We start from the raw sequence: 15436 nt of genomic DNA on the forward strand, positions 1-15436 counted from the left end.
GTTCATTACATCTCATTTGAATATGCATATAATCCCAATATTCTCAGGTTGGTTCTGTGTCAAACCTGCATTAATTATACAATTCTAAAACTATGTCTGATCTATTGCTTACACATACATACTATACCTAGGTCACAAAGGTGACTTAGATTCCTGTCTATAATAATCACTGGTCTTCACTATTTTCCTTAGCATGCATGGCAAGATTCCACCAACCTGTTCCACCACATATGAATTAAAACACACATACACTTTTATTAGTACAGTTCTCAGACTTAAGGCCCTAAACCATCTGAAAATACACATCACATTTGCTACTTAAACATATTATACCCCTTGATTATACATATATATTGCTCCAAGACTCTGCGTGATATCTCCCCAACAGGTTGAAGGATCTTCAAATAATCACTTTATATAAGCTAGATGAACTCATTAGGTAATCACTGTTGGGTTTGGGTCTAGGTTTGCACACCACGGCACTCTCATTACTGTCCTTGCACTGATTGTAGAAGGTGCACCTTTGGTTTTGTTGTTATTATTTGCAAATGAAGGGTATGTGATTTTTCTACATTTTTACAAGTGTGTTAGTAGGCTAATGCACATTTTATATCACAGTTTACAGACATTCAAGAATAAAAAAGGGGATTTGAGTAATGGGGAGCCTGCGCCCCAGAGATTTATGTCTAGTAATGCCCCTGAGTAGAACCGGAGTTATATTAAACAGAATCCTACATTCTTGTATAAAGAATGTCAATGTGTACATTATAGTCATGCAGCTACAGCATTGATTTCCATGTATGTGTTTGTGTACAGTCTCGGTCCATTGCAAGTCACCCACTAACAATTGATCGACCCGGGTTTGCTTTCCATCTGCTAAAACTCTGTCAACTTTAAGTTTGCAGGTTCAAGCCTGGGGTTGAACCGCACGGTCAACTCAACACAAGTTACACCTGCTTACAGCTAAACAGGCAGACTGCACGAAAAACATTACACATTTTGAATAACAAATTAGAAATACTGTATGATAGTGTCATTCAGCATGTGGAAAGGGACTATATTGTCATTCTGGGAAATCAATTATTGTTTAAATTAATTTGTACAATGGTGTATAGTCCTTTCAACATTAATGAATCACACATGCCAAAAGATCCATCCATCTGACAACATTGCATAAGTGAATAAACAAAAATGTCTAAATAGAAATATATGTGGACAGATGCATAGTTAACTGACTGCAGGTGACCCCTGTATCATTTCATTGGCAGAGTCCAGACCACAGACCAAACAGCTAATCTGAGGTATTATTTTGCAATAAGAATTCCTATTTTGAATTTACTGCAATATTGCCCCCAGCCACATCAAAGAGGATCCTTTAACCCAATATCCCAGTGAAAGTATTACCTCTGTGGCAGTTTAATATTTAATAGCCTTGATAAATGACTCTGGGCTTGTGGAATATCCAGAGACCCCAACATCTCCCTCTGAAATCAACACATCCAGAGATGAAAGTAACATCAGCCATGTTGGGTTGCCAAGAGGGGTTTGCCATGTTTGGGTAGAATTCATTTTTGTGAGTGAATCTGTGATGGGAGACAGCATTTAGGAATTGCAAGATTCTTCTAAAAAAGTGTGATGGCTGGAGGTCTAAAATAGATGTTTTGTGAGTCATTAGATGAGCCAGTGCACATATGTATTTGTGTCAGTCAGTCTGGAACTGCATTATCCTCCCATCACAGAAAACATAGCATGCTAAGTGCCTTTTGATAGAACACACATTTATTCCTTCTCAATTAGGTTTGCTAAGCAGCCCATCATTATTGATTACTTAATGTACCTGGGATGTGAACTCTAAGTAAATTGTGGATTGCTGCTTTCCAAAAGGCCCTACATGACATATGATATTTTTAATAATCTTGTTCCATGCTGAGCCAGGGTGCAGTTATGTAACTGTTAAGGATAAAAAAAAACTATGCTGATGGAGCAATGTGATAAAATGTTAAAACTGAAAGAGCATATACAATATACAATACATGTACGGTAATCTACTTGAGTTTCCTTTGGACAAGCAGGATATTACCCATTTTGAGATTTTTGAGATTGAACGCTATAATTTTGGTTTTGATAAACTATACAGAGCAGATTCAGATAATCTCAGATGATCTTCCTTGCACAACAAAATAATAAGTTATTCTCTGCTGTTTCTTTCTCACCTCTTTTCTTTGTACATAGGGCTCTATTTTAATGATTTGAAACTCATAATCTGAAGCGAGATACACCTTCCGTTTAGGGTCTGTCTGAATCGAAATATGCTGTCTCGACAACATTGCCAGGCACATAGGGTTGTTCATTTCTTAATTAGTCAAAAAGCAACATTTAACCCAATAACATTTGAAAGACTGAATAAAAATCCTAAGCACAGTCATCCAAGCAGATGAACCACTGAAACGATTTTGGAAACATTATTTTAAGGTACAAAAAACTCTTTGGTGTTGCTTTAAGATAGCTGTGGATTACACTTTAAACCAGGTATATTTCTTGGTCAATGTTATATTTTTTAGTGATGTTAAAATGGCGATTTTTGATCATGCACCTGACCACACCTATTTTTTTTGGATCCACTGTCAATGTTGTATGTATCATGTAGGCTATATACCTTCTTGTATGTATCATGGAGAGGTAATCTGTATGTATTGCTTCTGATTGCCTTAGTGCTTGCTCTTGGCAGGCCAGGATCTGGGCTCTAAGGACTGAATTGAATTGAATCACTTCTATTGTCTGTCAGTACTTTATAACAACTTAAACTGGGTCAGCACTTTTAGAAGCATCCAACCATGTCCCATATATCTTCCCTGAAGAACATATATCCCTGGTGTTTTGGTGTGTAACATGTCATTGAAGCCAACTAGAATATATAGAACAGAAGTGTAATAACACCTATGTAATGCCATTCTTTACCAAATAAGTCCAGGTAATACACTGAAGTCACCTCATTGAGGAACAAAGTACAGTACACTTATTTGCTGATGGTGTTACCCTGGTGTCTCGTTTTGTGATGGAACACCTGCAGCATGATCCAAAATGGTCCAGTTGCCATGGCACCAGCAAGTTAGAGATGTTTACACACAGAATGTGGTTGCATGTTTTTTCCCCCCAGAGAATCAGGTACCATTTTAGTTGTGCTGTGAACTAGGGGAAGGAAAAGGCACAGGTGGCTTGCATTTTCCTCATAGCAACATGAGTGGAGTGATTCAAAGATAAATGTTAAAAACTACAATTTATGAATAATGGTGTATAGATGTAAAAACGCTTTCATAAAAAAAGTGCTTTTGTGCCACAGTCTGTCATGTTAGCATTTTTAGGAATGTGGTACGTTATGAAGAGACGAGCAATTGTAAAGGGAATAGATGGCTCATATGCATGCAGGGAGACACATCCATTGGACTGCGCAACTGTGGGTGAGTGCTGTGACGTAGTGAGAGCAGATGGGAGGCAGTGAGTCACAAGAAGCCACCTGAGACCTGACAGGTTGACTTTGGCTGACATCTCTCCACCCTCATCCCACATGAAGGTTCTATATAAACCAAGAAAGAATGCATTATAGCCTTCTCACAAAGTGATGCCTATAGGCTATTGCTAATTCTACCAAGTGGAGTAAGGTCCTCCAAAGATGAGTTGAGTGTACAGTGCTCTACTCTTAAATCTGTCTTGACAAGCCCGATTAAAAAACATTAAGGCATATTTTTTGTGTGTCCTTGTTGCTAGCCTCATTTATTACAAATGTATCCATGGGAACTTTTCACTGTTCCAACACGGCTGTATCTTCATTCTTTCAGTCTATTCAAGCCCATCTGTCTTTTCAGAATAGTCAAAACACTTTGAGAAACTATCTCATTTCAAAACATAGATGTATTGCAACATGTAGAATGTAAGATGGTCTTTCTTGTGCACTTTCTTGTGTGTTTCAAAATAAATTGCAGTGTAAGCATGTATGTGTTGCTTCCATGTAAGGACTTCTGCTTTGTCTGTTATATTACCATTACTGTTTTACGATGGATGTGTGACCCTTTTTCTACACAACATACCTCTGCTTCTGTCATAGCCAGGACATCGGTGGTGTAAGCATCTGAAATAGTTATCTTGGTTGTAAATTTGTGGTGTATTATTACTGCTGCATTTCCCCCGTGGCTGCATACCCTCATGTAATACCCACCTAGGTGAAGAGCAGCATCCTCATCAGTACTACATGTAACAACAAATATGCCCAGATGGCAGCTTTTTGTGTCTGAATGATGAGTCACCTTTTGATTCACTGATCAAAATGGCTGCATTGCTTCTGTCCGTCCACATGCAAGAGAAGGATTTAACTATAAATTGTTAGTCTTATCTTTCACAGTGAAATAGAAATGCATACACACAGTGGTGGTACTGTTGGTGATGCTTTGACAAGCCCTGATGTAGGCTACAGTCTCTCATAATGTTTTTTTCTTTCATACTAATCCTGTCCTGCAGGCAGCTGTATCCTCTTAAATTCTTACATTATTTATGTCTTCTGCATCTTAGACTGCAGCATGGTTTGTTATCCTCACAGATACATCCTGACCAAATGTGATAGCAGAAGAATTACATTCATGATGGCTCACCTTATATTCACACTCTTATGCTGATAAAGATAATTAATGTAATTAAAACATTACTTTAATTACTAATAAATTCATTGTGGCAGGGGATTAAATGTAGTTGTAGTTTGGGCCTATTTTCACTAATGCAATAGTGAAATGTAGCCGAACAACAATTAAGAGTGTCTAATGCAGTGATAGTTTCATCTCAATTTCGATCTCTCTTCACTGCATGTCCAATAAATGTATTATTGTTTGCACTTGAAAAAAAATAGTAGTATTCATGACAATGATAATTCCTTGCAGCTGCTCATACGTGAATGGACTCCATATGTAGAAAATGTTAACCCATATGGGTAGCCTACCGAATAAATAGCCTCCTTAGCCCTCCTTAGATTGATCCTGATAACAGAGCTGTTGGTTGTGGTTTCTGCTAAAATCTAAAAGGGTTAACAGTTTTTAAAAAATGCAAACGCACAGACAATTCATGAGATAGCAGTGGTTGATATGAAACAAGTCCGGTTGGATTATTGGATTATTCTTAGCCACATGTGTTGTGATTTTTTTCTTGATTTTACAATGGAATTGCAGGCCTTTTAACAGTCTCCGCTTTGCAGTTGTATCTTTGTCAAAGATGTCAATGAGGCTACTGATTTAGGGGTGTAGCTATATGAATTTCGCCCATCCCTTCACTCTTCACTTGAATCTTCACTCAGTTGGCTACAACGGTGTAGAGAACGCTCTGAAGCACGTGATTTACTCCGTTTTAACGACGCTCCATAAATATGCACTCTCGCAGACCTCAGACATCGCCTGCAGCAGACAATCATACGCGTGCAAACATAAGAACGTGAAATATTCTGCGTGCTCGCTATTATTACAGGGCAAATCATACAATTGAAAGTGCAAGTTGGATTTAATATTGTCGTATTTTGACAATTGATTGTAGAATTAGCAGTCAGACTGGTATTATTCAAAATACTTTCAGTATATCTGTGGGATTATTTATTTGTGGATATTGTTGATGACGACTAACGACACGGGGAACTATGTAAAGGTACATTTTATATATATATTTATATTGCACATACCCTATGTAATAGATAACTAACGCAAAGAGCTCTATGGGTCATGGTGGTGTTTTTTCTAGGCTGATTTGTTCCCCCCCGCAAGACCTTTTTATTGCCGCTCAACAATTTTGCATTTCCAAGCAACAGCCTAGGCTACTTATGGGTTCTCACAAATTTATGTCGCAATACTTTGACTTTTCCAGGAGAACACAAAAGTATTGTGAGGCAGGCTAATGCAAAAAGTATTCCGAGGGAACGCAAATTGCAAGGTAGGGCAATGCAAATATAGCCTACAATTATTGGCTATTGTGAGGTAACGCAAATGAACAACATAACCACGAGTGTTAATGGGGCTTCAATAGTAAGCTACTATTTGTCCACTCAGTTTTCTCAGTTTTTTACTAGCTCTTCTCGGTTCTTAGCAGCACTGGTGAGAGACACTTGTCGATTGAATTATTCTTGTAATAGCATAGGCTTCTTCTAATTTCAGTTTAAAGCGTTTTTTCATAATTTACAAAAGAAAACATGATGGTCTGTGAAAACATAAACATTATTTATAACATTGAATTGGCATAACGTTGAATTGCATTAGTGGATAAATGTATAGTTTTTAAATTAACTTCCAACGAATCATATAGTTACAGTCAAATGTATTTTAAACTAGCCTAGGCTACTTGATGCAACATTGGGTAATTGTGATTACTTCACAATCAATGCAGCGTGTTAAGTTGAGACCGAGTCTACAGCCTAATTGTCCAGTTACAAAATGACTAGGCTATTGGAATTGTTTCTGCGACATCTGCTGGTCTGTGTCTACTAGTGTTCTCCATTACAAGCAGGCATTTGACAGTGCATATGACCATTTTGATAGCCTATATCTTATTGTTGAGCGAAACAGGTGTTACTTGTCAATATGATAAATATGTGTTACCTTACATATTATGCAAATTTAATATAGGCACAATTTCAGACAGACACTGTAGTTTTGATATCACTATATTCTGTAATGATTTTCAGGTTTTCCAGGTTCCTGACGCACCCAAGGCCGTTTAATCCCCTTTCATCTTCAGTTATGAAGTCTGTACTGGATGGCGTGGCAGACACCACTTTCAGGACAATTACCTCTGGGCTGCAGTACCTTGGCTCTAATGATGCCAGTTATGACGACCCAACCACAGATGCCGACCTTACAAAGGGAAGATTTTCCCTGCAGAAGCCATTGTCGGCATTTCGCAGCAATTCCTTCCCAGATAAAGTGCAACCAAATGAGGAACTCATCTTTAAAAGTTTGAACTTTTACCCCACAAACTCCTCTGACCTGTTTGGTAACAAGAGCTCAATGGGGGATGAAGGCAGCACTATTGAGTGTGGAGAGAATTTCATGGACATGGAGTGCTTCATGATTTTGACACCTAGCCAACAGCTGGCAGTGACTGTCATGTCCCTTACTCTGGGGACCTTCACTGTGTTGGAAAACCTGGTGGTCCTATGTGTGATCTTGCAGTCTCGCACTCTGCGCTGCAGGCCCTCCTACCACTTCATTGGCAGCCTCGCTGTGGCAGATCTACTGGGTAGTGTCATCTTTGTCTACAGCTTTTTAGACTTTCACGTCTTTCACCGGAAGGACAGCCCAAATGTTTTTCTCTTTAAATTAGGTGGGGTGACTGCCTCATTCACAGCCTCAGTGGGAAGCCTCTTTCTCACAGCCATAGATCGGTACATTTCCATACATCGGCCATTGGCATACCGTCGCATTGTTACCCGCACCAAGGCTGTGATTGCTTTCTGCATGATGTGGGCTATCTCCATTATCATTGCAGTGCTTCCTCTACTTGGCTGGAACTGCAAGCGTCTCAACTCTGTTTGCTCAGACATCTTCCCACTGATTGATGAGAACTACCTAATGTTTTGGATTGGTGTGACCAGTGTATTGGTGCTCTTCATCATTTATGCCTACATGTACATCCTGTGGAGGGCACACCACCATGCTGTGCGAATGCTGAGTCGGACCTCTCAGAAGAGCTTGGTGGTGTATTCAGCTGACGGAACTAAAGTCCAGACCACACGCCCAGAGCAGACCCGCATGGACATCCGCTTGGCTAAGACATTGTTGCTCATCCTAGTGGTGCTGGTCATTTGTTGGGGGCCTCTGCTAGCCATTATGGTCTATGACCTCTTCTGGAGGATGGACGATTCTATCAAAACAATATTTGCCTTCTGTAGCATGCTCACCCTCCTCAATTCCACAGTCAACCCAATCATCTATGCCCTTAGGAGCAAAGACATGCGCCGTGCTTTCCTGAGCACCTGTCAAGCATGCAAAGGCAGTGCCCAACAGTTAGATAACAGTCTGGAGTCAGACTGCCAGAATAGACATCCCCATATTGCTGCCAATCGAGCTGCTGAGAGTTGTGTGAAGACCACTGTGAAAATAGCCAAAGTAACGATGTCTGTCTCCACAGAGACATCTGCCGATGCTGTGTGAGCACCCATAATATGATACAGTGTTTAAAGCGCCAAGCAATCACCAATCTTAAAGAATGGAACTTTGGTCTTAAAAGTGAAGTTTATGGCACCATGGTATCATGAAGATAGACTGAATAAGTTAGCATCATTTCAGAAACACATAACTTCTTGTTGTTTCTTGTTAAACCTCACTCTATGTGTTGGCAACTTTTGCCCTTCCGTTCATGAATTGTATTTTTCTACATTAAAATCAGGTTCTTGAACAGTTGTTTCTTCTATCATGGGAATAAGGGGCTACTGAATTTTATGTTAAAATAATCTCAGTGAGAGAACTAACATTTTTCATGTAATCATGAATTCTATAGAATCTCATGCCTCATCAAATATAGCCAAGCTTTTTCTGACCAAATGTTTGTCTTGCACTTAAGAACAGAAGTATTTTTTATTTAAATATCCTTTTGCAGTTGGATATTATTTGTCCTTTTCGTATTCATATTTTGTGTATTGAAGAATCATGTTGAGTGTTTGATCATGTATATTTGAGTAGATTGTAAAAACACTTACTCATGCCTTCTGTTATACTTTTAACTCAAATACTGTATCGTCACAATGGCCTAAAACAAGACAAAATCAGACAAACTTTATTTTATTGTGTACAATTCTGTTGTATAGCTCTAGAGTGACGCCTAGAGTTTAAAGTAGGCAAACCCCAGCATTTGGACTAGTTCATGACTGCTACTCTGAGCTGTGGGATTCTAGTATAGAACCTTCAAGTATACTGCAAAATGTTATCTTTCAAAGGGCCATGTAAACACGCACCATAGAGTGTTTACCATAGCTAAAGAAGATCATTGAATGTATCTTCCAAAAGATAAAACAATCCGCTATACTATACTAATCTATATGTAAATATTCTAAGTATGTGAATGACTTAATACTGGTGTGCAGTCACAGCTGTGCACCCACTATTATTGTGGATTTGAAATGTTCCAGTATTGCTTTTTCAGAAACAGAGGTGTCAAAACATTTCAGTGTTCATTTGACTGTCAGATCTCATCGGTTGACACATAACCACTGTACAATACTGATAAATGGTCTAGATACAATTAAAAACACAATCAACATCAATCTTTGCTCTGCTATCAGCAAAAACTACAGTGCGCTGGTCACACTACTATATAATACATTTTAAAAGCACATTAAAAACTAGACAAGGCCGTTTGTAATAAGTGGTATTCTTCATAATGATTTCCTTGATACCGCACAAAAATGGTTTTGATGTGTTTAGGTAGAAGTGTTTGTAGTGATGTCTAGATATTTCCTGTTGTTCTCTTTACTTAAAACACAAAGGTTTCCCTGCAGCTGGGCTACAGGGTTCTTGCACAATGTGAACAGTGTCATTCTATGTTATAGAGATGAGGTTTCTAAAATAGTTTGGAACTGTATTGAGATGGCATAATGTTTTTGTCTTTTTAATATTTAAAATTGTGTAGTGAAAAGAATTTGCCTTCTCGCTAACTGATCTATAAACATGAAATGTAGTGTAAACACAACTGCCTACTGTATTAGTGTGATATATTGGAGATTAATCATAAATTGTCAAGTGGCTTTTGTCCTAGTAGCCTATTGAACAGTCTGAAAAAATCATTGGGCACTTGTGTTTTATGCATTTGTTCTGTAGTTTGTATCCAAGCTTTGAATAAAGTCACTGCTAATAATCATGAACAATCTATTTTCTTACACAAACAATTAGCCTATGAAAAAGCAAATGTGGGTGTGGTTAAGAAAAGGGCGTGGCTTGTTTCTTGAAACAAAACATGTTGATTTATCAATAGCCTAACATTATAACCAGTCTGAAGATCTCAATAGGTAGCCTGGTCATAGCATATGGTTAGCCTACAGCCATGAGATGAAATGATGATTTTGGGTAGTCATGGGCATCCATACTCCATTGTATAGCTTAACACAGTATTGTAATAGATCCAGACAAGATTATTTGAACACAGCATAGGCCTACAAGTTTATTTTGAAGTTGAACAGCTGACAGTGCTCAACAGAAAAAAAGACAGGAATAAAAAACAATAAAATATTGGAATATTGGTCGCTAATGCACAAATAGAATGTTTTTGCTTAATTAGAATGTTGTAGGCTTTTTATTGTTGTATTTTTACAGATTAAATGTTTCATGATTGTGTAGTGGTTTATCATCACCATCACAGTCATTTTATGTATATTGGCACACTAGATGGTTTGTAGTTATTAAATCAATGGATGAAACCAACCCTCAGCAACATCTCAGTAAAGGTCAATGAGGTTCACAATGGAACTGGCTGTTTGTGACAGCTTGATTTGATAATGGAAGAGGTTTGAGTCTATCACTCAAAATGTCCCACAGCTTCCTGTTTGAAAAGTGAATTTAGTCCACTATGGAAATTCAGGTTTGCACCTGCCATATAATTATCACGATAATTCTATGGTAAAGAGCCTTCATATTTCAGCTACATGACATTTTAGCAACCTACACAGTATTTTGAGAATTAATTGCATTTGACTTTTCAAGAAATTTCACCTGGAATCATTTAGAATAGAAATTTCACCTGGAATCATTTTAAATAGGAAAAAAATATGTTTATGTTTATGGTAGGCTATTTGGCAGACGCTTTTTGGCAACTTAGATAGATACTTTATTGATCCCCAAGGTGAAATTCAACTTAAACACAACATTAGTTAAAAATAATAGTTTCAAATAAAATTGAAAAGCATTAAGCATAATAATAATAGTAATAATATACAATATCAATAATGATATAGGCCTGGTATCAAATATTGTATGAAAATTATGAGTCTTCATGTGAACAAAAACCATAACATACAAACCATATATATAAGAGAATTAATTCATTCATTCATCTGGGTCTTTAAACATTTCTTGAAAGTCACATTTTGTATTTGCACTTAATGCATAAATTACATGTTGAATATGTTTATTATAAGGTCACTATTTCAGAGTAGGCTTAAGCACTGCAAAGTATATGCACAATTAATGTCTCCAGACAAAAAGTGCTTGGTTAAATATAAAGGTTCAATATAAAATAATAATAATGCTACTCCCCTCCACAAACACTCTGCTCCTGAGTTAAACCATTTTGAGGTATTACAATGTGTTAAAACCAGGTGACTTCCATTTGTTAGATTTTCTCTGTCGCAGCTTTACAAAATATCTTAAAAAAAGCCAAACCTCAATGAAACTCTCAAACACATTTTCTTGTTTCTTGATATGCTAGGCGAAAATGTTGCCTACCTCAGTCTGTCTCTTTTGATCTGGCACTTGCTGTTGGTCTGTCGCGTCACTTGGTAACAATGACAGGTTCACTCGCGCAACGCATGCAACAGCACCTAAGCAGATTTTCTAAAATCGTAAATTTAACTCCTTAATATCTATGGAAAAAATAAAAAGTCAAGTCATTTCAAGTCATTTGTCTCAAGTCTAAGTCAAGTCTCAAGTCATGAATAGCAAGTCAAAGTCAAGTCAAGTCTTTTATACATGTTGATCAAGCAAGTCTCAAGTCCTAAAAAATGACTCGAGTCCCCCATGTCTGTGTATTAGTGTAGTAGAAGTGCATAAAACATATTAGTCTGCGATTCCAACTTAATAATATTGAGGTGCTTTAATCAAATATTGAGCAGCCAATAATCAAACATAAAATGCCATTGAGCCCATTTCAAGCTGACATGTACCGTAAACATCCAGTAGGTGGCAGTCCAAGGCCTTTATTCCTACACAATTGGGCTCATTACACATTTACTAATTTTAAAATATATATATATATATATATATATATATATATATATATATAGGCATAGGCTATATCACACATATATTTTGCTGGCTATTGCACTAATAAATAGGCTAGGGTAGCCTACTGAACAAAGCACAGAAAAATGAATACAAGAGTAAGTTAAAGGAATAGAAGTGATTGCCTGTTACGTTGACTCCCTGAAATCTCAAATCAGAAATTAGCATCTATGCACACCCCCACTGAAAATCATATTTGGTTTAGAGCACTCCTGTCTGAAATCAGTGTTGTTTACTTATCAAGAAAATAAAAACTATCAGACTATTAGCAGGTGCCAGGCTATGCTATGCAGGTCAATGTAACTTCCGCCCAGTAGGGGGCAAGATATAATTGTCTAGGAAGTCATTTGTAGTTCCGGCAACAAGAGCGAGTAGAGAAACTGTGAAAAGGGGAACTTGTGAAAGATGGCTGTCAACCAGTTTACAGACATAAATGGAAAAACAATTACTCTTGATTCACAGTCACATACGGACTTCTGCCGAGAATTCACTATTAGCAACCCGAAGTTGTCCCTGCGCAGTATTTTGATGTATACCTGCACTGTATGGTTATTTGCGTATGCTGTATTCTTCATAACCGACGTAAGGATGCTCTAAGTGCAAGTGGCTTTGTAGCCTACACATGCATATTTTGCTACTTTTGTTGTCTATGACTATTGGATGATGCTCGTAGGATAGTAGGATAGGATACTGTGCTTTGACCTCTTGCTGGCGAAGTAGTCCATGCTAATGTTGCCATTTGCTCGCTGCAGTTTGGGCGAATAATGTACAAACTGCTGGGGTAGCCTGATGACCTAGGCTAGGCTAGGCTACATGCCGTTTTCTGTGAAAGTAGCCTAATGACGAAAGTAGGCTAATATTAAACACGCACATAAGGTAGAAATCTTGTGACATGGGCTAGATAGCAAATTGAACTGCATGAGCGCATCCAATGCATCTCAACTATTTGGAAAATTATTGTTAACTTGATCAATGTAGTTTCGTAAAATATGTCATAAATATGTTATGGAATTCAACATATAAATCAGATCACATCTTATTTGGAGATCACTGAATTCTGACCTCTTTCTCCTAACTCCCTTTTAAGGAGAAATAAGGAGCAAAAACTAGTGTGAGACAGACTGATGGCTTATGCCAATGCCAAATTCTTTAATAATATTAGTTTTCTCTGGGATGTGCTGTTGTTTGTAAGGTGTTTGCATGCTTAAGGCTTGTCAAACTTAACTCCTAACTGCTGCTTTAATGATTTTGTTCTTATTTCAGAACACTGTTGTCCTCTCGTGTGCCATCATTGTGACACTGGTCAGCATGATGATCTGCATTCACTTTGTGAAGGTGGACCATGAAACATTACTGATTATTAGATCCCTGGGTGTGCAGGTGTCATCATCCTTTGCCTCAGGGAGAGAATGTACATCTTTCATCGAAATGAGCAAAATAAAAGATATTGTTATCAATGAGGCTGTTCATATGGTAAGTGCACATATGTACATCAATTGGACTTTTTTTTTTTACAGTTTTATAGAACTATACCATGATCTATAACCTTAAAAGAATGGTTAACAGTAGGCGTACATTTCAAGCCAATAAATGCCACATTCAGCAAATATCTCATCACAGTCCACTCCGTAAACTGAAAAGAAACATATTGTGTAAGCCTACCCACTCACACAACACTATCACAGCCAATCAGAAACCAGTGGTGTTATTTTGTACCTCACAGACCTGGACCACTGAATGAGGGGTCTGTTTTTGGCTGTTGTTCAAATATCTTTCTCCAACTTTTCAAGCTAGCTTATGGACTTTAAATTGCCCTTTTATTACTATTATGATGTAATTTTGTGTGTAATTTTTTTATTTTTTTTAATCTGTTATGCGACCTTGGGTGCTTTGAAAGGTGTTGAGAAACAAATTAAATGTATTATTATTATTATTATCGCTAAACTAATTTTAATAGTGCATTGAGCTTACACTTCCCTATTCTAACCATGTAGCTAACCATGTAGCTGCACCATCTTTTATGATCATTTCAGCACAGAGTCATATACTACCTCTGCATTCTTGTGAAGGACCCTTCAGATCCTGAAATGGTATCCAGTGTAGTTCCTCTTTTTCAGGTATGTACACATAGTAATGTTTCTTTAAGAAATTATATCTCTCTATATTGTGTATTTAAAATGTATCACTTGGAATAGTATTATCTTTCTGAGAAATGTGTATTTAATGCTTTTCAGAGTTCCAAGCCAAGGTTGAATTGCTTAGTACAAGTATATAAAGCCTGTCAGGAGGTACTGTTACAAAACTCATGACAAGGTAAATCACTGCTGCAGACTTCATACTAATACTTTAATTCATATCTAGGCAATCATGTAGAATTCAACTTTATCTAATGAAATTAGTGATATATGTTTTTTTTCCCTTCAGATTCCTTCCAATCCCATTCTGATGCCATAATGCTGTAACAAGTGTAACATTCGTATTTATATTTCACAGCAGTTGCCACTATGCACCTGTGTTTTATATGAAGTGAAGATTAAAGTAAAATGTATCCAACCTCTCATGATTTGAAATGTGTGTTTCATTCTTTGGACCAAATTAGTTAAGTATATAATTAACTAAAAGTCTGAAAACATTACACTAAAATCCACTTTTTAAAATGTGTCTGGAATTGCTTTAGGTAGGCCTATATAATTGTGGACACCACTAATACAGGGCTCGCGAAGAAGTTAAAATGACACCAGTTTATAAGGCAGCCTCAGACGTGTCTCGGGAAGAGAATCACTTTGGCTGTGAAGGCTAAGCGCATCTTAACAATGCATAGATGCACAATGAGAGAACGCACAATGAGATAGAACAATGCATCAGTGGTAAATATTGTGGGAAACTACAAATAATCTGACAATTTGACCTCCAGTATTACCAGTTTAGCTGCTCATTTTGTGTATCAGCGGCCAGCGCCGGCATTGAGTTAAGGTAAAGCGATGCTCCCCTAAATACATTTTGTGATCACCACATAGATTATATTGTATTACTATTTCATGTAGACATGGTCTCAGATGAGATGCCGAGACGGTAGCCTATAGGGTGGTGGCACCAATCCAGGGAAAGAGGGGTGAGGGAGAACCGGCTGGGAAAAAACGCGGGCTCGAACGCGGTTTGCGCCGGCGTGAGATTATGGGGAAAGGGGAAAAGGTAGCGACGCGGTCGCTACGGGGTGATGGTAATTTTGATACCATAGATTTAATAGAGACCCAGTCAGACCAATAGTATGAAAAATCAGGTACAGAGTTTATTTACAATGATGCGCATCAAGGGAGAGACAGCATGACTTCACCTAAAGATCCATCAGCTGCTCTAACTAGACAAGGAAATAGTTAGAGTTTAAGTATCTTTCCAGGCTGACGGGAGATGGCGTTGGTCATCCC

General features: G+C 37.7%; 2 protein-coding genes across 2 annotated transcripts; both read left to right on the forward strand.

The window, feature by feature from the left end:
- The first annotated feature begins 5504 nt into the window (after positions 1-5504).
- Positions 5505-10019, forward strand: cnr1 (cannabinoid receptor 1). The gene is made up of 2 exons (XM_076272138.1): positions 5505-5676; positions 6707-10019. Exon 2 carries the CDS (start codon positions 6762-6764, stop codon positions 8172-8174), a length of 1413 nt encoding a protein of 470 aa, XP_076128253.1. The 5' UTR covers positions 5505-5676; positions 6707-6761; the 3' UTR covers positions 8175-10019.
- Positions 10020-12384: 2365 nt separating this feature from the next.
- Positions 12385-14571, forward strand: LOC143109396 (phosphatidylinositol N-acetylglucosaminyltransferase subunit H-like). The gene is made up of 5 exons (XM_076272110.1): positions 12385-12593; positions 13275-13484; positions 14045-14128; positions 14246-14324; positions 14436-14571. Exons 1-4 carry the CDS (start codon positions 12417-12419, stop codon positions 14318-14320), a joined length of 546 nt encoding a protein of 181 aa, XP_076128225.1. The 5' UTR covers positions 12385-12416; the 3' UTR covers positions 14321-14324; positions 14436-14571.
- Positions 14572-15436: the final 865 nt, after the last annotated feature.

This window comes from Alosa pseudoharengus, unplaced genomic scaffold, assembly GCF_046254945.1.
Source record: "Alosa pseudoharengus isolate Yale_2024_CS ecotype anadromous, Long Island Sound unplaced genomic scaffold, YU_APseudo_1.1 YU_APseudo_1.1_scf_7, whole genome shotgun sequence".
Classification (NCBI taxonomy): Eukaryota; Metazoa; Chordata; class Actinopteri; order Clupeiformes; family Clupeidae; genus Alosa; species Alosa pseudoharengus.